Source organism: Gekko japonicus, unplaced genomic scaffold (genome assembly GCF_001447785.1).
Source record: "Gekko japonicus isolate JY-2015 unplaced genomic scaffold, Gekko_japonicus_V1.1 scaffold2513, whole genome shotgun sequence".
Taxonomy (NCBI): domain Eukaryota; kingdom Metazoa; phylum Chordata; class Lepidosauria; order Squamata; family Gekkonidae; genus Gekko; species Gekko japonicus.
Genome location: NW_015164270.1, coordinates 161334 through 186266, shown reverse-complemented (window position 1 = coordinate 186266; position 24933 = coordinate 161334). Strand labels below are relative to the sequence as shown.

Sequence of the window (24933 nt, the reverse complement as noted above, 5' to 3'; positions counted from 1 at the left end):
GGAGCCCAACTGGCCACCCAACATCAGATAGAGCTGGGTGTCATCTGCATATTGATGACAACCCAGACCATAACTCCTGGCAATCTGGGCGAGGGGGCGCATGTAGACGTTAAACAACATCGGGGAAAGCACCGTCACCTAAGGCACACCACACTCAAGTGGGTGCCTCCGGGACTGCTGTTCCCCTATCGCCACCCTCTGTCGCCGACCTTGGAGAAAAGAGGCAAGCCATTGAAGAGCGAGCCCCTGTATCCCCACGTCAGCGAGACGGTGGGTCAGCAACTGGTGGTCGACCGTGTCAAACGCGGCCGACAGATCTAACAACAGTGCCGCCACACCGCCTCGATCCAGATGCCTCCGGAGGTCGTCAGTAAGGGCAACCAGCACCGTCTCCGTCCCATATCCCGGGCGGAAGCTGGACTGGAGTAGATCAAGGATCATATACTTTGGAGAGAGGACTCTGTGGCATTGTACCTCACTGAAGTCCCTGTCCTCCCCAGGCTCTACCCCCAAATCTCCAGGAGTTTCCCAACCTGGATCTGGCAGCCCTACTCTCCTCCCATGCCATCATTTCTCCTCCCCCAATGGATAGTCAGGAACACCATGGAACTCAAAGCTGTTGGTAGGCTAGAGTGCAGGTTCTCCTCCAAACCACCACTCCAGTCTCTTTTATACGATATACTGCTTTTGTCTTTTAATCCTTTTAAACTAAAGGTTGCTAGAATCTCCCCGTTTGCCCTGTAGGATGGTCCACTCACAGACCTTTCTATGATTTTTGTTGTTCAGTCGCAGTTGAGCCTTACTCTTCGCGACCCCATGGACATCACGCCAGGCCCTCCTGTCTTTCGCTCCAGTTTGCTTAACTTCATGTTAATTGCATCGATAACGCTGACTAACCATCTCATCCTTTGCCGTCCCCTTCTTCTTTGACTTTCAGTCTTTCCCAGCATCAGGGTCTTCTCCAGTGAGTGCTCCCTTCTCATTTGGTGGCCAAAGTATTTGAGCTTCAGTATCTGGCCTTCCAGGGAACAGTTAGGGTTGATTTCTTTTAGGATTGACTGATTTGATCTCCTTGCAGTCCAGGGGACTCTCAAGAGTCTTCTCCAGCACCATAATTCAAAAGAACCTATTATTTGGTGCTTGGCCTTCCTTATAGTCCAACCTTTCTATGATACTTTATACCAATCCACTCTCTTGTAGCCACTTTTCCCCATCCCATCTTCCTACTCATGAGGTCCACTACAAGCAATGTATCAGTTAGACCACTCTGGAAACCTTTCAAGTATAGATTGGCTTTATTAAAAGAAAACCACGGGCACTTTTCCTCTACAAAATAAGGCAATATAAGCAATGTCATTGTTGGACCAAGCAGCAAGCCCAATGGCCTACAGATGGATAATGTGCTCTAACACACATGATCAATCTTTCTTCCAATGAAGAATATTTGCTATAAAATGCAATTCATTTTTTCTCTGCCTTTTAACATACTACATGCAACAGACATGAAAATCTTGACTGAAACACTAACAAGTGCCACTCTAGGCAAAGTTATACCTTTCTAAGACCATTGGATGGGCATAAATGTGTTTAGGATGGCACTGTAAGGCCCCAGTCCAGAGAAAGCTAGTCAGACATGAATAATAATTTAACTTGTTGAGAATAATTATTTTTCTGAGCTTCAGTATTCATTGTAAAAAAATACTGCTGAACTAAAATTACTTGAATAAACTACTTTGCTTTCCCAAACATGTTTTATTTGTTTGGCATGTTTTAGATTTTTTTAATTATATGGCTTGGCGGTATATCCCCACCACCACCCAAAAGGCAGGATATAAATATTTTATATAAATAAAATGATTTCCTGGAAATAACTTTAAGGCATTACACATAAGAGTGGTAAGTTCCATTTATTAAAATTTACCCATGCTCATCTTCATTAAAATGCATACCCTGCATGATTCTTTTAACATTAGAATATTTTAAAGTCAGATGAAAAATTGAATTTTCCCCCAACATTTCATCTGGTTTTTAACTAGGAAGTGTCACAAAAGTAGCATGTTTTTATGCTATCAAATTCAACATAAATACAATATTTACAGGACATTAAAATATGCTTTAAATTGCTGATCTGCCGTCATAGAGGAGATCTGTTTTGACCAAAAGTTGTATGATGTCCAAGAATACAAGCTAGTGTTTGACCAGGGGAAGATGTTTCAGCCTAAAAAAAAAGGGAGAATGGAGAATAATTGAATAACGATTCTGAAACCAAGCTGAGTTATGCTCCTGTTTCCTTAGCAGGCAACGTAAGATGACCCACATACTAAGGAGTTTTTAAAAGATCAAACAATTTGAACTAGTGCAGGCATGCCTACCTACAACTAAATAAGTGAAAACATTTCTACTGTTTTTACTGTGATCAGGCTTTTTTCCCAAGCAAATTTAAGCTCTGGTGTTCAGTCAATGAACTGCCCGCTTCTTACTTAGGGACTATACAAATAAGCTTGTGAGCATATATTTAGATTCTGAGTACAACCACTCCTGTAATGGTAGGATCACAATCCTCTTGATTACATACCAAGTAATTATGCTGACTCTCCAAAGAATGTCTTCAGCCAATCTTTGTGAAGAAACAAAATTAAGCTGCCCTGATATGGGAACTGGAAGTACAGTCCCTCTGTTTTGCAGCCAAATATCTGCAAACATCCTTATCCCTATTTATTTGCAGGTAATTTTTTTTTTAAATGTGGTAAACTGGAGAACTTGAGGTCTCACCCCTTGCAAATACATGTTTGAAACACTACTGTGGAGGAGGAATTCGGAGCCACATAGTAGCAGTTCGGAGAAAGCACTTCCCCTCACAACGTCTTTGCTCCAAATTGTCCCACCCTACATCAGAAGCTTGCTACAGATTTCCACAGGTTTGTAATTACTGTTAGTTTACAACTTTTTCACTCATTCAAAATTCATACCGTGAACGCACACAGAGGTGGAAGCAAATTGTGGCTGCACACTCCACCTCTGATCTACTAGAGCCAGCACGGCATACTGGACAGAGTGGGGGAGCAGGATTCTGGAACACTGGGTCTGAACCCCCCACTTCTACCAAGGAAGCTTGCGGAGTGACCCTGAACCCTCTGCCAACTCTCAGCATGGCCTACCTCACAAGATGGTTGTTGTGAGAAAATGAAGGGGGAAAGAACAATGTTCTAAGCCACTCTGAGTCCCAACACTGGGGAGAAAAAGTGGGATATAATAAATGCATCTGATCTATGTGGGCTTGTTGGGGTGACAGGAAAAGTGGTATACAGATGAAGTAAATCAGAAGGTCTTTAGAGCGTTTATGCACATACAAGTGAACTTTGACAAAGTTCTCTCAGTGCCAATGGAAACCTGGGGGGGGGGGCAACTGCGTAAAGACAACCAAGCTGTTTCTCTTGATGGCACCTGGTTCTGAGCCACTGTGTGACATAGAGTGTTGGACCAGATGGTCTCTTTTGAGCTGCTACCTTTGTAAAAGCTCCTGTGGGGACAGAGCGGTCTCTTCTTCACTGTGGCTTTCGCTGCTGTTGGCAGAGTCTGAGTCACTGGTTTTCTCAGGTTTTTTATTCTTATGCTTGCTCTTATGTTTGTGTTTCTTGTGTTTCTTTTTCTGCGAAATAAGTTCAGATCTTAGCATTAGTTTCTTTCTATACCTTAGAAAAGAAATGCAGCGAAGGAAAAACAAAGGAAAAGCAACCCAAAATATATGTAAGATGACCAAATGACAGTACCAAGATAAAAGACTGAAAGTGGTTTAATAGGGGAATGTATACACATAAATCCTAAACATTTCAATGGATTTAATTCCTAGATAGGTATGTACAGGTTTGCAGCCTGTTTAATATTCCCATCATATTAATATTTACTATTCCCATCATAATTCTCCTCTCTTAACCCTTTTTGATACTGAAGCCAAAACAAAAGCGCCAAAATCCATGTCATACCTTTTATTGGAATCAGTAAAAGGTATGACATGGATTCGGGGCTTTTGTTTTGGACTTTGCATAGGTCAATATGGCTGTTTACAACATTTTTCTAATCCATGATACTTACCCAATGCAGAACTCCCCACATCAAGAGTAGGATTTAATTGAGATCACGTACATACTTCCCACCCTCTGCACGCGCACCCTGGCTCAACATTTGCACTTGCACAGCCCCCCCCACACGCAAAGACCAATGCACACAAGCTCCAGCCATGCAATCAGTACACTACAAAATCAAGATGGTCAGACTGTGTAGATAGTGGCCTAACAATGCAGGCCTCTATGCAAACCTGAAGCCCAATGCACAGGCGCCTGCCAGCACGCTTTTTGTCAAGTTCTATTCATGACTGGGGTGGAGGGGATGGATTCTACACAGCACTCTTAGGTTCGCAAATGAATTAACACTGAACTTTACCTTTTCCTTCTTGTGTTTGTGCTCTCTTTTGGCCTTGTGTTTCTCTTTGCTCTTTTTAGGTCTCTCTTTCTTGCTGGCTTCAGAGCTTTCTAGCTGCATGTCCTCGTCTTTCAGCAGAGCTCCTGAAGCACAAAATCAGATGCGGAGAACACACTCACAATCATGATAAATCATATATATTATGCCAAAACACTTCTGGTTACTTAAGCTTAGATATTTGGTCGTCTAGGGGATTATTTATTTATTTGTTTAATTTGTATCCCACCCTCCCTGCCAAGGCAGGCTTAGGGCGGCTTACGCAATATATGTTAAAACAGCTAAAAGACAGAATGTAAATAAAACCACAACATATAAGGTAAAAACACATCATAAAGTGCTAGTATATTCTTAAACGATGGCGACATTCTCTCAGCGTCCAAGTAATCAACTACCACCATAGTCTGGGTTTTTGTCAGGCTGCTGATTATTAAAGTTGGTATTGATATTGAGGTTGGATACAATAACCTGTCAGCAGAAGGTGCTGGCAGATGCATATCTTTCTCTTGATAAAAGGAAAATGTATTAACAGGACCAACCAAGGCAGATTAAAAAGAACTATTCTGCAGAAACAAAATTCAAATTTTCCCTCCCCAGATATGCAATAACAAAATTTATATGCAACTAAACTACATAAGGAGCTGCGGTGGCTCAAGTGGTTAAGATGCTGAACTGCAGGCTGTGGAAGGTCAGTAGTTCAGCAGTTCGAGACCCGGGTGCCGCAAGACGGAGTGAGCTCCTGTCTCTAGTTCCAGCTCCTGCCAACCTAGCAGTTCGAAAGCAAGAAATTGCAAGTAGATAAATAGGTACCACTTCGGTGGGAAGGTAACAGCATTCCATGTGCCTTGGTGTTTAGTCATGCCGGCCACATGACCACGGAAACGTCATCGGACAGTGCTGGCTCTTCGGCTTTGAAACGGAGATGAGCACCGCAACCCTAGAGTCGGATTCAACTGGCTTTCGAGCAAGGGAATCTTTACCTTTTTAAACTACATAAAGGCCTTTTAAGGTGGTTCCCCTCACTGCAGGCAGCTGGTTTAAGGATTGCTTGAGGTTTAGACCGGGGGGTGGGAGATCACCTAAGATGAAGAATCCAAGCTTTACGACTGCATCCCAATCTAAATGCATAATTAACTACAATGTTAAATGAAGTTCAGAGTTACAGTCTTCATTAGCGGCCTGATTCCAATATCTACCTCTGAAATTTTAAGAAAGACCTTTACATTTCTATATATAATTATGTTACACAAAGTTTAGAACCCTGCAATGTATTAATATACTCTCAGTAAAGAATTCACATATTAATCCAGAAAATATTAACATTTACCAGATCCACCAACTGGAGGCAGCCTTGGTCCAAATTCTTCTCCTTGATCAACAACTTCCTTTGAAGGTGGAGTTATAGTAACAGAGATCTCAGGAGCAATAACTTCACTTTCTTTAGCAGAAAAAAACAAAAACAAAAAGCACAATATAAGAATGATTAAACTGGTGCTCTAAATGCAGCAGCTGCCTGAATAGCTCAGTTTGGCCCAGGCAGGGTTGGCCACGGTCAGTACTTAGGTGGGAGACCACCAAGGAAAATGGAGGAATACTATGCAGAGGAAGACAAAGGCAAACCACCTCTGCTCATCTCTGGCCTTGAGCACCCATGGTTGGAGTTGCCGTGAGTCAGTTGTGACTCGATAGCACATTCTTCTTCTAAACACAGCAAGAACCACCTTGCTAAGTCATTGATACTGCCTGCTATTCACGGTGTCATTCTAAGCAGAGTTACACTTCAATGCCTATGGACATTTGACAGCTATAACTCTGCTTCAGATGCTACTGTCAGGGTCTTAGATATAGAAATGTCCATGTGAATAACTAATAACCCATAAATGACTAGATTCAATAATGATATATTAATATGTGAATGTAGTATTGATTTATGCACTATGTTGTGGTTATAGGTTATTTACATATTATTATATTAATATATCATTATTGAATCTAGTCATTTATGGGTCATTAGTTATTCACACAGACTTTTTTATATCTTGGATTTTCTCCTTATTTCCATGTTCTCCTTTTAGGTATATACTGTCAGGATCCTGCCTCTGACACAGGTGACATAGCAAAGGCTGGTACAACCTACGACATTACATCACCTGTTTTAAGTATTCACAGCAGCTTTTTTTTCCTGATAAAGAGTTGAAGGATTAACAAGGTTCCTTGCAACAGTTTTTCAATCTGCTGTCCGTCTGAAGCTAATTCTACGTCCTTTTACAAGATCAGCCTTCATTTACTCATGAAAACCCACGAAAAGAAAGCGATCCCTTACTTTGTCCTTCAGATGGAAGGCCACTTGACTCATCATGGTGCTTCGAAGTATCCAAGTCCGGTCCAGGCACTGCTGCCGGCTCCTCCTCCCCCTCACTCTCTTCTTCAGAGGATGATGATTTTTCATCTGAGGAGCTGGCGAAGATGGCTTTAAATAAATCCATCGATGGCCTGCTTTCTTCCTCATTTACGTCTTCATTTAGACCAGATTCTTCCTGCACCACCTGCACGAAAAAAACCAAGTCAACAAAATCACACAGCACCTTAAAGGCTCACAAAATTTATTTCAGCATGAGCATGTCTGAGGCAGAAGCTTCAACAGTTCCACTATGGTGGTTAACAAGTGGGAATGTCCACAGCAAATGTAAGAAGGCCCAAACACAACACAGGATGTTTCTATATTACTGGTATTGCCAATAACATGCCAGACAGACAGTACTCCAGAGAAAAGACACTCCGAGATGAGTTCAGGCTAAAGAAGGAGCAGCCAGCCATTTCAAGATGCTTAATGACAGCTTGAATGATTTATATGTAAAACTGGAGGATATCACGAATCAAGGTTACAAGACAACAGCTCCAAATATGCTTTAAAAAATCGATTACATTTAAAAGTTCAGCTGTTAGATCCCCTACCCCCCCCCCCCCGGTAATTGGAGCCCAAACTGTGAAACAGCTGAACTCTAACAAAACATAATGGGTACCCTAATCTACCTCTAGTGGAGCTTAACAGGCATCCTTTGCTTTTTAGAAAGTTTACACTAAAACCTGGCTACAGTTTTGTGAGAAACATGTGGTTCAGTCCCTTCAGATGTAATTCAGTGTTCAGTCTAGTTTGGGGCAGATTTAGATATGCACTTAGCAGCCATAGCAGTTTTCTCTGCTTTATTGACAGGGCTTGTTAATGCAGACACTGGTATTGCCAGTAATATACCAGACAGACAGTACTCCACAGAAAAAAAGATACTTGTTAAATGATAATGTGAAAAGTAGTGGGATGCAAAGTTACTATTCCTGCACATAAGAAACCATTAACCCCAAAAGAGCTTTCATGTGGTATAAATTTGATGGAATTTATCAGAAAGGGACTCAAACTCTTCTCCTGGAAAGGGGCCACCAGCTAATTCCATATGTAGCCCTTTTAATCAACTATGGGATGACAACTGAAGTTAGCAGTGTGTTCTTGGCTCTCGGAGGGGTCTGGGGATCCTTCCATGTTATAATCCTTGAGTTGTTTGTATGCTGAGGAGCCCTTGAAAAAGTTACAACACACTTCTGTCTACTGGGGCATCAGAGCAGAGGGGGGAGACAAGTTCCTGTTCAAACGAGAAGGCGGTACCACTAGGGGCATACAATCCTGCAAGTCTATAGAAGCTTGTGTGCATTCATTTGGAAAACTTGTTTTCCATCTCCACCATCTCCAAGGCAGGGAAGTAGCTTAGTCCTAATGAAAATATTCTGTGACCCAAGGTGATAAAGGTGGGGGGGGGGGGCCCGAGTATGTTAAACAACACAATTAACCTTTATTGGAAGTGTCAAACAGTTGGAGCCAGTGTACCTTACTGGAAGCAGCTTCATTAGTCTTACTGGTGTTCTTGGACTCCTCTGCGAGTGGCTGCTGCTCCTTAATATCAACCTTTGATCTAGCCAAACTTATGAACTCGCTAATGGCATCCTTTTTCTTTTTCTGTTTGTCAGAGACATCCCATCTTGAAGGCTTTTTTGGCTCTTAAAGATACAAATGCAGTACAGTTTCAATGTTATTTAATTTCTTTGGTCAGTTAAAAAATGCATCCAACACTGACTGACCTCAACACACCATCATGAGAACATAAGAGAGGTCACGGTGGATCAGGCCAGTGGTCCAGCCAGTCCAACACTCTGTCACACAGTGGCCAAAACCCAGGTGCCATCATGAGGTCCACCACGGGGCCAGAACTCCAGAAGCCTTCCCACTCTTGCCCCCCCCAAGCACCAAGCATCACTGGCCCAGACACAGGTGTTCCATCTACTTTGTAGCTAACAGCCAATGATGGACTTCTGATCCATGTTTATCTGATCCCCTGGAAGCTGTCTATGCTTATAACCGCCACCACTTCCTGCGGCAGTGAATTCCACAAGTTAATTACTTTTTGGGTGAAGAAGTACTTCCTTTTATCTGTTCTAAGCCTACTGCTCATTAATTTCATTGAGTGCTCACAAGTTCTTGTATTGTGAGAAACGGAGAAAAGTACTTCTTTCTGTACCATCTCCATCCCATGCTCTACCCCAGGGGTGCCCAAAACTTGCTTAACGTAAGAGCCACATAGAATAATAAACCTGAGATGTTTGAGAGCCGCAAGACATGAACAAATATTACACACATTTTTACTGGAAAATATGCAGATTTGGTTTTTATTAACGTTATAAATGAGACTGCCAAAAATAAAAATAAAAGGGATAAAAACAGATATTGATAATTATATTTACTTATCCAATGATACTTGTAGGCTGGGGGAGGGGGGGCTTTGAGAATGCATTTAAAGTTAAATTTGCTTTCTTTCTCTGTTTCCACCACCACCACCTCAATCCTACCCAGGGAGGGGAACACTGGCCGGGGAAGAGAAGACCGATCGGGGAAGCATGCCTCCCCCCCCCCCTTTGCTTCTCCAGTTGCCCTGCTGGGAGCAGCACAATATGTGTGAAAGAGCCGCATGTGGCTCTTGAGCCGCAGTCTGGCCACCCCCTCCTCTATCCCATTCTCTCTCTACCTTCTTTCTCTACCATTCTTTCTCTATCCCATCCTGCTGTGCCTCTTAGCTGGAGGCGGGAGGCACGATGCTATTGCTGTCTGCACATGCACACAAGCAGCAGGGCCTTCCAAAATGTAGCAAAAAAACGGGGAGGGGGAGAGCTACTTAGGGGCTTGCAAAACAGCAAACTGTGCACTATGACCCAGGTGAGTGTCTCCACCCACAGGTAGGACCACAGCACTACACCCTACTGTGTTTCAACACTGTCAACAGTTTAAATCTTTTAATGTAAGAAAGCAATTGACCACTTACTATTGGGAGAATTATTTTGCTGCACCGCTACATTTGCGGGCTGACTCATCGTCTTTGGTGTTGGCTCTGATACCGTCAAGAAATTAAATACAGAATACTTGTCACGTTTCACTTTGGGCAACCCAACAATACTTGATCTGATGGAAAATAAAAACAGGGGCTTAGGGGGTCAAACTCTTTTGTTAATATCTTGCCATCACAGAGCTAAGGATGTCCAAAAATAAGAAAACAAGTATGCTATTAATAAAAGGCAAATATAAATTATTTGTTGTCAAGAGTTCCAAAATTTTACGCAATAAACGAATTGTACAACTACCTAGAACTGTTTGCATCTATTCCATAGCTACCCAAAAGTATAGGGTTTTTTTTTTTTAAACTGAATATTCAATCCAACTTACTCTGAATAAGGATCAGGAATGTTAAACCTCTTGCACAGTAGTTTGTCTGGATGCCACTCAAACTTCTCTCTTGTGAGCTTGCCAAACATCTTCATCTTTGCAGCGGCCTGTTTGTCATCAAGGTCAGTCTAGAACAACCACGCAGTTATTAGTATTCCCAGTGCTGGAGAACATGAAAGTCAGTTGCAGAAAGTGGGTTGGATTGCTGATGAAAAGGGGGTTCCCCTTTGACCACCCCCAAAATCTATGGTGGGACTCATGGGACACATACAATGCGGGTCAAGAGCTGCTGTAAGAATGGGAATAACATAAGGAAGAGTGAAAACGAACCAGTGCGGTGTAGTGGTCAGAGGGTTGGACTAGGGTCTGGGAGACCTAGGTTCGAATCCCCACTTTGCCACGGAAGCTTACTGGGTAACCTTGGGCCAGTCATACATTGAGCCTTCCGTTCCTCACAGGAGAATGATGTAAGCCACTTTGGGTCCCCATTAGGGACACAGGTGGGGTATAAGTGAAACAAATAAAAGATGGATAGACAACAGATAGAAATATAAATAGATGATAGATGTCTAGCTGATAGACATGTGATAGACAGACAGATAGATAGCCTCTAGGTAAAGGTAAAGGTTTCCCTTGCTTGAAAGCCAGTCAAATCCAACTCTAGGGGGCGGTGCTCATCTTCGTTTCCAAACCGAAGAGCCAGCGTTGTCCGAAGACCTCTCCGTGGTCATGTGGCCGGCATGACTAAACGCCAACACGCACGGAACACTGTTACGTGCCCACCGGAGTGGTATCTATTTATCTACTTGCAATTTCTTGCTTTCGGACTGCTAGGTTGGCAGGAGCTGGGGCCAGAGACGGGAGCTCACTAGGGTCTCGAGCTGCTGAGCTACAGACCTTCAGGTCTGCAGCTCAGTGTTTTAACCTCTGAGCCACCGCGGCCCCTTAGACAGAATGTAACCCACTGTAAATTCATTTCCAGAGATATTTATTTTTTATGGAAGTTACTGAAAATGTGAACAATACATCACAGTGACCCCAAGGACACACCTCCTGATCTCGAGCGACTTCTACTTTGTCGGTGTCATCCTCGTGCTTTGCGTGAGTAAACCTAGACGACAAGACGGAGCTGGAGGGTTTGTAGAGCACTGCGGCACGAAGGAACTCCTCCTGCTCCCTTCCACGCTCCCATTCTGTCAGACTTTGATCTGAACAGCTTCCTGGCACATCTAATGGGGGAGAAAAGCAGAGGTAATTAACAGCCCAAGAAAAGCAAGCTGAGATATAAACTGTGAACTTGAATACATATGCAAAAGGGGGAACACATTCTTGGGAATCAATTATGATACTTTTGCCAATGAAGCATAATAGAAATTTTAGCACAAATCAAGAGAGACGGCTACATTCTGGAAAATGGGAGAGTCGTGAACACAACATAACATAGATGTATTACATCTATGTTATGCATAGAACGAACAAGAGCTCTGTGCTAATTACCTTTCTTTCCCTGTTTAAGGCTTTCAATGTAAAGCTCGTATCTCTTTTGTTTTTCTGGGTTGGATGCAAAGGGTTTGAAGTCACTATCACCAGCAGTGGCTAGCTGGGGCCCCAAAAGTGATGGCCACTGCTGCGGAGCATCATGTAAGGCAGGTGCCTGGAGTTGACTTTGCAAGGGTTGATGAACAGGTGTCTTTAGTTGCTGGCCTGCTGCCTGTTTCACTTCTTTGATTCGCTCTTTGTCTTTATCTGACAGATACTCTAGAACAGAAGTTGTTGGACCTACCAAGGAAAGAAATACGAGCAGCATAGCATTACATCTATAAAACAAAGTAAAAAACAAACACTTTCTAGTTTAAAAATAGAAGTGAGACCACAAAGGGTTTTCTTGCTTAAAAAGGATATGCTTGGACAGATCGGGAATACAGACCAACTCCACCATTACTGATGGGAGTACCAAAATGTTAAAATGTTATATACTTTTATTTATACCCCACTTTTTTCCTTAGTGGGAATCACAAAGTGGCTTACAACATTCTCCCCTCCTCCATTTTACCCTCATGACTACCCTGAGAGCCATTTTGCTGTAGCGGTTAAGAGCGGCAGACTCTAATCTGGAGAACCAGGTTCGATTCCCCACTCCTCTACATGCAGCCAGCTGGGTGACCTTGGGTCAGTCACAGTTCTCTCAGAGCTGTTCTCTTAAGAGCAGTTCTCTCAGAGCTCTCTCAGCCCCACCTACTTCACAGGGTGTCTGCTGTGAGGAGAGGAAGGAGATTGTAAGCTCCTCTGAGACTCTGAGTGAAGGGTGGGGTATAAATCCAACCCTTCTTCTTCTATGAGGCAGCTTCAGTTGAGTGCATGACTGGCCTAAGGACATGCAGCAAGCTTCCATGGCACAGAGGTTTTATTATTTGAAATTGGGTTTCCTAGATCCTAATCTGACACTCTAACCACTACACCACTCTGGCTCACACTTGGCCCAGTCCCCCAGGTTATTTGAAATGCCTGAAAAATGGAAGCACCCCACCCACCTTGAAACATGAGATCTGGCTCATAACAGCAAGCAGTGTTCCTTCTAAACTGAGTTAGTGTGAGCTAGCTCACAGTTTTTTAGCCTGTGGCTCACACATTTTTGTCCTAGCTCAGGAAGGATGGCTCCAGAGCAAACTAACTTATGCAGCAGCCAAATCGCTCGCTCACAATTTTAATGCCAGTAGCTCACAAAGCAGAATTTTTGCTCACAAGACTCCACAGCTTGGAGGGAGCAGTAACAGCAGGCAGTACCTCAGTTCAGAACAACCCGAGGGACAAACAGGTCGAACCAACCCGAGGGACAAACAGGTAGAAAAAACATTCCGCAGGGCCTGCAAGATGGAGCTCTTCCACCAGGCCTGCAACTAGGAGCCACCCCCAATAGCTGGAATGGCAGAGAACTCTGTCCCCTGGAGTAATCAGAACAGCCTGTGCCAGCTGCACAAAGGTTAGATCGATGGGCTGACCGCTAGGATAGATTACTGAAGGTTGGCCGCCGCCATCTAATAATATTAATTTATTAGTATTATTTAATGTCTAGTACCTTTAATGTTGGAGTGTTTGATATGGTTTTAGGATTATTTAAATTGCTTACTTGTGTGTTTTTATTCTTTTACGTAAGCCGCCCTGAGCCAGCTTCGGCTGGGAGGGTGGGGTATAAATCTGATAAATAAATAAACCTGAGGGACAAACAGGTCAAAACATTTGAAAGCGAGATACCACATATACCACTGAAAGTTTGGCTTATTGAGATTTAGCAATGGGAAAGGCAGTGAATTCAAGCCATCAACTAACTTTGATCATCGACATTCAGATAAGAAGAGGAACTATGGTATATTCAGGACATGAGTATTTCCCCCCAAAGTAGAAGCCATTAATAGTATGGGCAAAAGTACAATACGGGTTATACGAACGGAACCTGTGTAATAAAAAAGCAGCATAAAGTATGATGGGATACCTGTCAGAGCTGTCTCGCCCAGCAGTTCCCTCCTCTGAGTAGCACTTTTTTGGTGCCTGCTTTGTAGTGTTGTCTCATTCTCAAGCTTCCCAGTAGATTCTGCTAATGTCTGCGCTAAGTGGGTGTTTCCACTGCTAGCACTTATCACAGGTCTAAAATAATGGACTGGTCTGTAGTCCCTCGGTAGATCAGGAGGCAGATAGATCTTCTATGGGCACACACAAAGAAACAACCGTGATTGTTTGGGGTACAGCCTCATGCTGATTTAGTTAAGCATTAGATACACCCAACACAGCTATCAAAGTCATTAAAATGTAATGAAATGATAGTGCCTAAACGATATCGAACAGTACAGTGGGAGGGTCGTGCCAATCACAGAAGCAGAAAACCAGGCCACCAACAGACAAGATAGGGGTTTCTGCATATTTGAGGGATTCCCAGTACAATCCTAAACAGAGCTTGTGAAAGGATTCAGACCTGGGTGGAATAGTCTCCAACAAGTGGCAACACTTTACCAGTGGTGCTCTATGCCATTCCGTCCCACCATACACTCATTCCTCCCCCCCCGCCACTACTTCCCATTTCTTCCCGTGTGCGGACTCTAATCTGGGAGAACCAGGTTTGATTCCCCATTCCTCCACTTGCAGCTGCTGGATGACCTTGGGCAAGCCATAGTTCTGACAAGAGCTGTCCTTGAAAGGGCAGTTCTTGAAAGAGCTCTCTCAGGCCCACCTACCTCACAGGGTGTCTGTTGCGGGAAGGGGAAGGGAAAGGAGTTTGTAAGTCACTCTAAGACTCTGAGTGAAGAGTGGGGTATAAATCCAATCTTCTTCGGTTGTCCTCCCCCCTCCCCCCCCGGTATGTATGCACCAGGATCATCTTAGGGCAGGGGAGATTCCAGTTAACCATATTCTCCCTGCTTCACATTAAGTGCACAGGAGGCTATATCACTCCAGAGTTTATGAAAATTTGGCATGTGTCACATCAGTGATATCTATTTAGGGAGGGGTGGAGGGTTGGTAGTGGAGCATCTGCCTTGAATGCAAAAGGTCCTAAGTTTAATCCCCAGCATCTCCAGTTAAATGACCAGGCAGTAGGTGATGTGAAAGATCTCTGCCCAAGACCCTGGAGAGCCACTGCCAGTCTGAGTGGCCCTGATGGACTGATAGTGTGATTCAATATAAGGCAGCTTCATGTGTTTCCAATTCCAGTTTTAAAGCAGATTTAACAGGTGGGTTCTTTTTTAATTAGCCCACCTTTCGCCTTCTTAGGACCCAACATAACGAATCAACCATCACTCATTCAAATTATGATACGCTGAAAAGGCTGATGAACTTACACGGCTGCTGCGAACACTAATGTTTGTATTTATAAACATTTATTACTCTGGCAACCACCAAGAAAGGGAGGAAATGTATAGACAAACATGTTTTAAATAAATAAAAAAATAAAACTTCTTCACAGTGAATCACCAATGTGACTTTGCCTCTTTGCAAATTCCAGTAAAATCCTGCAGGGATGCATTTGTAAGAAAAAAGGATGTAAGAAAAAAGGAAAGCATTCAATGATCTGGTCAAAGAAAACAAAAGCGGCTTGCTTACCTTTTGGGAGGATGTTGACTTAGAGGCCAGAGTGAACCCATCCAAAATTTTCCCAATATATTTAATTTCTTTTTCTACTTCTGTGAAATAAGTGTGAGAGTTCGTCAGTATTTCCAGGGCAAAGAAACAGAGCAGAGTTGAGTAATGCACGGCAATGAAGTATCCCACCTTCTAGGAAGTTACAGGCAATGGAGGATAATATCGCTGGGCTTTTGATTTGCTAAAGCCACACAATCCCTCACCTGGCTTGCTTTTATACTGCTTAGGCGCTGTCCAACCATACAACCCATCTCCAGGCTCTTCGTCTTTCAGGACAGTATCATATTTGGAAAGCGATTCAGTAGCATAAATATCAGCATCTTCATCTTCCAAAGCGCCTACGCCAAAAGCCTATGAGAAAACAAAATGTAAATGATTACAACCAAAGACCATTTTTATAAGCCCAATAATTGTGTCTTGAAACAAGAGGACAAAGGAATGGTTTTAGACTGCTAAACCAAAGAACAGTGGGCACTGCAATGACTTCAGCACCCTGAGTAACTCATTGCCCATCATGGTAGATATATTCCTAGACCATTCCATTTCAGATAGTATTTGGGGCTCGCGTGACTGAATAGCTTCCATGTGAAACGATTCCCTCTATACAGAAAACCATCCTGTCAAGGAGAAATCTAGTTTGAAGATTCTTCCCTGGACTTGCTAGTGTTCTACATGCAGGGGATAAGGTTACCAACCTCCAGATGGGGCTTGACGATTTCCCTGAAGTACAGCTGGTCTCCAGGTTACAGAAACCAGTTCCACTGGATAAAATGGCTGCTTTGGTGAGTGGGCTGTATGGCATTATACCCCGGCGAGGTCCCTCCCCTCTCCAAGCTCTGCCTTCCAAATCTCTAGGAATTTCCCAACCTTGAGTTGACAACCCTAATCCCATGACCCTTGCCTCATGAAAGCATTAGTTTGTGTGAGCTCCATAGACCATCGGATCCAGATCTACCTCTTCAGTGTGTTAGGTGAGGCGCTGAAGACATACCCCTTAGGCCACTGGGAAGTCTATTCAGTCACTCCTTGAAAATCAAAGATTCCAGCGGGCACCACACATCCATTTAATATGCCTATCAATCTCCACAGCAGTAAGTATAAAACACATTTACCGCTAAATGTTTTTACCTGCCCCGAGATACCGAGTTTTCGCCCTTTACTGTGCGTCAGATCACCAATCAGATTTGCATTTTCAGAACTGGGTTTGAAAATGTTTACATGCTCCTCTGAACCTCCAAATAAGGCTTTAGAGGGATCCAGGCCTTTATAACCAAGCCCATGGACATTGTCTTTGGGAGCCAGGTCAACAGGCATCACATCTTTGGGTGCAAACGTCACATTTTCTGGCTGATATTCATCCTCTTCCTCCTTTAGGAAATTAAGAATGGTTACTGATATATACCCCCATGGGCATTAATTACTGCAATAAAAACATAAGTTTATTAATAGCTATAACTCTTAATTATTTAAGATAACAAAGTATGGAACATTTCTTGTTAAATAATACCTCCGAATCTTCAGATCCTGGGGGCAAAGCACAGCCATAGATTTTCACACCAGGTTCTGCAACAAGTGAGGCAGAGGGATTAAAAACGCCATAATTCTTCAATACATTTTCCATTTAAGAGTTGATTCACTTCACTGCCTACACTTCTATGGTTCACTGAAGAGAGTGAAGCAAGCCCAGTGTACATGTGACTTGAGAAACAGCAGCTATGAAAGTTATCCAGATGTCTCCCTAGCAGACTAAAATAGGTGACTCTGCTCCATTTCTGCTTACTCAAAATCTATATTTAATGGAAACGTACCAGGTTTTTGCTTGCGCGCTTTTCTCTTTACTCGTGGTCCAACTCCTTGTCCTTCTTTCCAGCCCATTTTTCGCAACAAGTCAATACCAATGGTTATCCTAAGAGGGAATTTATAAATAAAGGGTTATTGCAACTGTGCATGTTAATAATTTACAGAGCAGAAACCTAGCTGTAGCCTCTTGCATGAGGATAATAGTAAATGTTGCCAGAGTGTTTTTAATGCCAACTCCTACACAAAAGGTAAAGGTTTCCCTAGCTCGAAAGCCAGTCGAATCCGACTCTAGGAATGCGGTGTTCATTTCCGTTTTCAAGCCGAACAGCCAACGCTGTCCAAAGACATTTCCGTGGTCATGTGGGTGGCATGACTAGATGCCAAGGTGCACAGAATGCTGTTACATTCCCACCAAAGCGGTACCTATTTATCTACTTGCAATTTCTTGCTTTTGAAATGCTAGGTTGGCAGGAGCTGGGACCAGAGATGGGAGCTCGCTCCGTCATGCGGCACTTGGGTCTCGAACTGCTGAACTACTGACCTTCCGGTCTGCAGTTCAGCATCTTAACCACTTGAGCCACCGCAGCCCCTCCTACACAAAAGACCAACCCTTAAATGTATGCCAACAAATTTAAGATATTCACTTTTTAAATACAAGTCTTTACTCAAAAATGACAGAAGATAAACATACTCACTTTGCAGGTGCTATATATTCATCCAACAATACGGCTCCAGGAATGGGGGCAGCAACCCCTGCAATTTGTCTGGCCTTCTCCTTTATTTTATCTTTGCTTTTGGAAGCAAATTCATCTGAAACTGTAATTTCCTTAGGTGCTATCCCATGTTCACTAAGATCCTTCAGGGGAAGAGAAAAGGACAGAGGAATAAAAATCCACGTATTCAAACAGTAACCTTGAAACAAATATATAAAGAGAACCTCAATTATATTATCATTAAAGACACTGTTTCCTAGTTAAGTGATATTATACTTATTGTTCACCTTAGCTGTTATACATATATATACATTATATATATATACATATAAATATACATTATAAGGAACAGGGAGGTAAGGCAGCATGGTATAGCCTGATATTGTCAGATCATGGAAGCGAAGCAGGGTCAGTATTTGGATGGAAGACCACCAAGGAAGGCTCTGCAGAGGAAGGCAATGGCTATCCACCTCTGTTTCTCACTTGTCTTGAAAGCCCCTTATTGGGGTCGCCGTAAGTCAGCTGCAAGTTAATGGCACTTGTGCATATAAAAATGAACAAGAGGTTTACATAGATATGATTATATATCTACATACTATATGAATGCACATATATATCCCTCTGGAAATGCCAAAGAATTTAATTTTGCATTATTTGTGAAAGGTTACCTCTTCATCCATAAAGTCTTCTGGGCCCAAAACTTGTTTCTCTGCTCTCTTTTGGCGGGATGATACAAAGGTTGATGGTGCCCATCCTTTAAAGAAAGCAATTTATCTTTATAGTAGATTAAAAGTGGAATGGAAAGGTTAGGTTTAAAATTAGTTATACTACACTGGTAAGCATCGGCTTCCTAGAACATTCAATATAAAATTCAAGGTGCCGGTTCCAACCTATAAAGCCCTAAATTATCTGGGCACATTGCAGAGATTGCTTCCTTTCCATTATTTCATAGCAGCCTCTGCAGTAAAGCATTGCTTCACAGCAGTGCCTTCCATGTACCAAGTCACAAATCTACATACCATGTGTTTTCTAGGGCTGCTCCATCACTTTGGAATTATCTTCCTCCAAAGGTGTACATAAAGCTTTAAAAAGAAAACTATCGCCCTTAACACACTAAGCAGGAACAAAGTCAAAAGGGACCTCATGAAGTTCCACAGGGCCTGCAAGACGGAGCTCTTCCGCCAGGCTTTCGCATAGGGGCCGCCGCTGCCACCACCACCAATGGTGGCTATACATCGGGATCGGGAATGGCCCTTGGAAACCCAGCCATAAATTATGTGGCATTGACAACGAGGGATTGGCACGAACGATCTACTGGACAGCGGTACCCCAAAGATGCCATCATAACCATCTTGTCACTGAAAGCACTTTATCGTTGTTAGTATTGTTATTATTATGATTTTATTGTTTTATTGGATTTTATGTATGGGCTCTTGCCCCTTGTAAGCCGCCCTGAGCCCACTTGCGGGGAGGGCGGGGTAAAAATGCCTAAATAAAAAAATAAAATATCAATTAAACTTTTACACAAGTACATTAGGCATTGTTTCAATAACTGTGCACAGCGTTGGATCCAGTTTTTTCAGACAATCCCACCCAATTCCCTTCCACACTATGACTCACATCTCACACAGCTTTTGTCCATTCTGGCCCCATAATTCTCAGCACAGCCTTTTTGGGTGGTCAAAGAAGATATCTCTGTACCAGTGTTCCTTCTAAGCCGAGTTAGTGTGAGCTAGCTCACAGTTTTTTAGCCTCCGGCTCACACATCTTTGTCTTGGCTCAGGAAGGAGGGCTCCAGAGCAAACTGATTGATGCAGCAGCCAAATCGCTCGCTCACAACTTTAATGCCAGTAGCTCGCAAAGTAGAATTCCTGCTCACAAGACTCCACAGCTTAGAGGGAACATTGCTCTGTACCTTTTCACCAGCAGAAAGTTGACTGGATCCAACCCAAAGCCTCTTTCAGACACAAAAGTTTACTAACCTTCCTTAGAACCCACAGTGTTAAAATAGCCAGCAGAGAAACCACCACTAAATGCTCCGTGAAAACGTTTGTATCGTCCCTTTTCATCTCTGACAGTCTGATCCTGTAGAGGAACTGGCTTCTTAATTCGTTCACCTGCAATTGTTTAAAAGGCAACAGTTAATCTGGATAATAGGTGGAAAGATCCAATAATTTAGGTGCACATGTCTGTGATACAATCTACTAACTTGAAAATGAGAATTGGTTCACTCCATGTCCAGTAATGCCAACAGTGCTACTTCCCCGAAGTTCTCTAGACCACAAAATTAGGTTGGTAAGGGAGACTGGAACTCCATCATCCCTCCACCTCAGTACATACTGATACATATAGGCCAAATCCTTCAGATTAAGTTATATGATCCAGGAGCCAAGAAAGCAAATCAAAAGGTTGCTGTTACAATGTCTTATGAGATTTCCAATTATATCCTGCTATGTGTGCTAGCATACCAGAGTCAAAATCCCCTCCACTCCATATTAAACTTCCGCTTTGGATCGCTGAGCTACATATAAAACTCATTTGACAAGCTGACAAGCGTCAGGTCACATTCACGTGAAATTATATTCAGTCAAATGGCGTAACGTGTGAACCAGAGTGGCAGCTAGTTCACACCTCACAGCAGTTCCCCAACAGTAACCTCAGAAGCTTGCAAACCCTCATTTCCACAAAGGAGTTGTGAACCAACGCCTTCATCCCACTGCTGAGATAAGCAGCTTTTTGCCATGGTGGCAGCATGTGTGTGTGGGGGGGCATCATGCATGAGAGATTAATTCAAGGGAGGAGGAAGCAAAGGCATGGACTACTCTTTAAAGAGGTATGTGCGTGAACTCTATCCAAAACTATTAATTCAGTTGAACATTCAAAGAATCCCCAGCATCTACAGCTAAAACAATCAGGCAGTAGGAGGTGACTGAAAAGACATTGCCCCAAGAGCCACTGCCAGTCAGCCAGAGTAGACCAGGTGTCCCCAGTGTGGTGGCCAAGGGTGTAATGGTGCCCCCACCAAGTGCTTTTAGACAGTGGGCAGGGCCAGGGCAAATCCTTCAGAAGCCAGGCTTCTGATTGGCTACGCAAATTAAAAGGCATCCTGTTAAACAGAGCTCCTGGCTGAAATTTTGATGAGTTACTATTAGAGTCATACATAAACTCTCTCCGTGACATTTTACAGTTGGCTCCACCTCAGGTGATAAATGATTTTGTGGTTTGCTCCATCTCCTATCTTGTGGTTGCATCCACTACCCTGTGTCAGAAATCCAAAGGTGCTTCTAGGCTCAAAATGGTCAGGGTCCCGGGGAGTAGGCAGTACTGAACTTGATAAACGAATGGTCGGATTCAATAAAAGGCCACTCCATGTGCACAGGAAGGGGACATTTCTCACTGGCAAAGCTGCTTCTCAGTGGCAGCTTTGCATGCAAAAAGTTCTGTGCTCACTATCCAGGTAAAAGAGTCAGGTAAATGATATGAGACCCTGGAGAGCTCTTGCCAGCCATCATGGACAGTGCTGACTTTGACGGACCAAAGATCTGACTCAGCAGAAGTAGAAAAGAGTAGGAGTCCAGTAGCACCTTGAAGACTAAAAAATTTGTGGTAGGGTATGAACTTTCGTGAGTCACTGCTCACTTCTTCCGAAGTCTTGATCTGACACAGTAGAAGGCAGCTTCGTATGTAGTGCTGTAGACGTACAGGGGCTTTGGCCCATCTAGAAACTACAACTGTGTGCTAGAATGTTTTTGCATTGACCCCAATTCGGATTCTGACTCAATATAAGGTAGCTTTATGTGTTCACTTCACATTTTACATATTTTCTGCTTAGATAAGAACTAGGGCCTTGTGCGCCAAACATGAGTGACTAGTAAGCTGTCGATGTGAAAACTGAGTTATGGTTCTGTTCTACAGAACATAGGCTCTAGAACTTAAGCAGAGGAGTATATTTCTTATAGGGGAACCATGTTCTGGGAATTCATCTGAGGAGATCCTCATATTCTCCTCAGCTCTATTGTCTAGAGTGTAGGGGAATTTTAGGATCCAGGACTCTGTTTGGGATCCCCAACCCCATTAGGGTTCTTTTCTATGGGTGGATGGAGTCTGACGAGGGAACTCAGGCCTCCAGAGGGTGAGAAACAAAGAAAGAGCCAGTTGCCTTTTAACTAAAAATATTTATTAATTCTAAAACCATATACAAGTAAAAATTAATGGTAATGGTTTCCCTGGCTCGAAAGCCAGTTGAATCTGACTCTAGGGTTGCGGTGCACATCTCTGTTTCCAAGCCGAAGAGCCAGCACTGTCCGAAGAAGTTTCCATGGTCATGATTAAACACCAAGGCGCACGGAATGCTGTTACCTTCCCACTGAAGCGGTACCTATTGATTTACTTGCAATTTCTTGCTTTTGAACTGCTAGGTTGGCAGGAGCTGGAACCAGAGACGGGAGCTCACTCCGTTATGCGGCACTTGGGTCTCGAACTGCTGAACTACCGACCTTCCAGCCTGCAGTTCAGCGTCTTAACCACTTGAGCCACCGCAGCTCCTCCAAACTCAATAGCATATATTAAATATCAATACCCAATAGCATATAGAAAATTCCAATACCTGATACAGTGTACGTTTCAGGAAGAACAAGGAATATCCCCAGACTGTGGATCAAGACCCCACTCAAGCCTTGGTGGGGGGGTTGGCCAAACAGCCTCGAACAAAGCCCCAAACCTCCTTTTTATACTCTTTTCAGCCAATAGGAATCAAGGGAGGAGTCAATGAAAAATGTAACAGACTTGCCAAATACCAGCACATCCTAAGTTGATAAGATGAACTTTTGCTAGTATGAACTTTTGCCCAGATATGTTTTATTAACTGCAATGTCAAAAAGACCTAGACAGATTACTTGGAAGGCCAGGAAATGTCAAATATGAATTCGAGCAAAGGTACATCTACAGGGCAAGTCTTTCCTTTTTACGCCTAGGCTGCCAGCAAAAGAGCAAAGGCTTATGGGACTAATAACCAAATAGAGAGAAAGAAGCTCATTCATACTAATATATCAGAATACAGAAAGACAGGAATGGTCCAGTCTGTATTATAATTCTGCACATAGAGCAATCATTTTCAAGCTTTTATCCCAAATGGAGCATGATATGGTATATGCTAACCTTTCTCATCTCCCCCCTTTTCTCCTCTTGAAAAAACACTGAAACAAAATAATTTTACACAGCAGGACAACTCAGTAGTATTGCAAACAGGAGTGGGCTAACATTAGTCTTCTATTGTTTAATTTAAGTTTACTACATAGGAGTGCATACTCAAGATCAGTATTTGGCAGAACTAATTTGTATTAAGTGATCATGAATAAGTGCTCTTTTTAAGAATGTAAAATTGCCTCATTGTATTTCTGCAAGGCCCATCTACTGCAGAATTCTTCAGAAAAATCCCAGCAACCAGTTGGCCACACTGATCAACCAGGAATTGACCAGTAGTCCAATGACAAAACACAATCTTCTCCTCATCCCCAAAGAGGCAATGCTTGTTCTTCCTCAAGTAGGCAGAGGCAGGCATCTTTGAAGGCCGCAACCATATTCCACCTCAGGAATTCAACTGATAAAGTACAGGATACAAATACTTTAAACACATGAACACATATGGTTGTCTTATCCTAGCCTCCTTCATGCAGTACTGTGAATGCATGTACAGCCTGCACATATATCTGTTTGTAAGAAATGACACCCGTCATTTTAAAAATAGAACCAGGGGCCAGTATCTAGATAAATGTGTCGTTTAAACTGCGCATTCAGTTATACAGAGGTCAACATGCATGCAGGTTTAAACCGTGCATGCAGTTAAATACTGGGTCAACGTGCATGCAAAGAAAAATCATGTACACTGCACAGAGGTTCACTGTAGCATGTGTACCGAACCAAGTCAGACCCTTGGTCTATCGAGCTCAGTCTTGCCGATTCATATTGAGATCAGTTCTCCTGGGTCTGGAACAGAGGTCTTTCACATCACCTACCACTTGCTTCTTTAAAATGGAGACAGAACTTGGCACCTTCTACACAGAGAGTTAAGTGCTAGCCTATACCACCAAACACAGGAAACTGCCTTTGGGGTCAGACCACTGGTCTATCCAGGTGAGTACTGCCTACTCCAGACAATCCCACATCACCTAATGTAGAAAAAAAAATACCAGGAACTGAACCTGGCACGCAACATGGCCCCGTAGCTAGGGAATTTTTTTGAAGGGGGCCTCAGGGGGCCCGCCAGCTAATTAAATGAAAGTACGGTGCAGGTGGTAAGTTGGAGCACTTTGGGGGCAGCCCGGGAGGGAGGGGGCCCAGAAGAAACACTAGGGGGCCAGGCCCCATGGGCCCCATGTTAGCTACAGGCCAGCCCTCTACCACTGAGCCACAGCCCCATTAGAGAGCCAATTCAGTCCTCCTCACACCCCTTCTCAGGACTCCCCCCCCCCCAAAAAAAGAGAGCTCCCTGGGGATCCTGAGGTCCCCTCCCAATTTGCTCCTCGCTCCCTCTGTCTGCGGCTCCCCCCCCCATCCTTCCCCACTGCAACGCTTACTCAGAAGTCAACCCCGTCGAAGTATACCTGACTTTTACTCCCAAGTAAACACGGGTGAAGGAACTGGGATTGCACAAGGAAATTATATCTCATGTAATCCACCCCCGGACCGAAAGAAAGACGGGCTCCCGATATATAGCTAAACACGCCACACAGCCTCACCCTCTTCCAGGGGCTCCAGCGGGGCGCCATAGGTCACCAGGTCTTCCTCCTCCTCGTCGCTCTCGCTGCCCGCCATCTTGGCAGGCCTCTGAAGGGGCGGGAGGCGGAGGCCGCTGAGGCCCTCCTCTCGCTCCTCCCCGGCGGAGGCGGGATGCGAAGGCGCGGCGGGGCGGCTGGTCTCACGCGAGCTCGGTGCGCCCAGCCTGTGGGAAGAGTTCGTCGAGGCTGTCGGTTGCTGCTTACTCGCCGCCTCTGCCGCGATGTTTTAAATTGGGGATGTTTATATCGTTTTTCTGCTTGTGAGCTGGGGAGCGGT

At 43.6% G+C, this 24933-nt stretch overlaps 1 protein-coding gene across 1 annotated transcript; it reads right to left on the bottom strand.

Moving 5' to 3' along the window:
* Window positions 1-1315: 1315 nt before the first annotated feature.
* Window positions 1316-24700, bottom strand: GPATCH1 (G-patch domain containing 1). Its single transcript, XM_015408737.1, has 20 exons — window positions 24618-24700; window positions 19863-19997; window positions 18549-18634; window positions 17863-18023; window positions 17176-17273; window positions 16875-16930; window positions 16496-16735; window positions 15571-15718; window positions 15329-15408; window positions 13728-13935; window positions 11735-12016; window positions 11288-11466; window positions 10238-10365; window positions 9840-9976; window positions 8354-8523; window positions 6800-7022; window positions 5804-5914; window positions 4441-4562; window positions 3507-3649; window positions 1316-2218 (listed from the first exon to the last, which is right to left on the bottom strand). Exons 1-20 carry the CDS (start codon window positions 24691-24693, stop codon window positions 2188-2190), a joined length of 2814 nt encoding a protein of 937 aa, XP_015264223.1. The 5' UTR covers window positions 24694-24700; the 3' UTR covers window positions 1316-2187.
* Window positions 24701-24933: the final 233 nt, after the last annotated feature.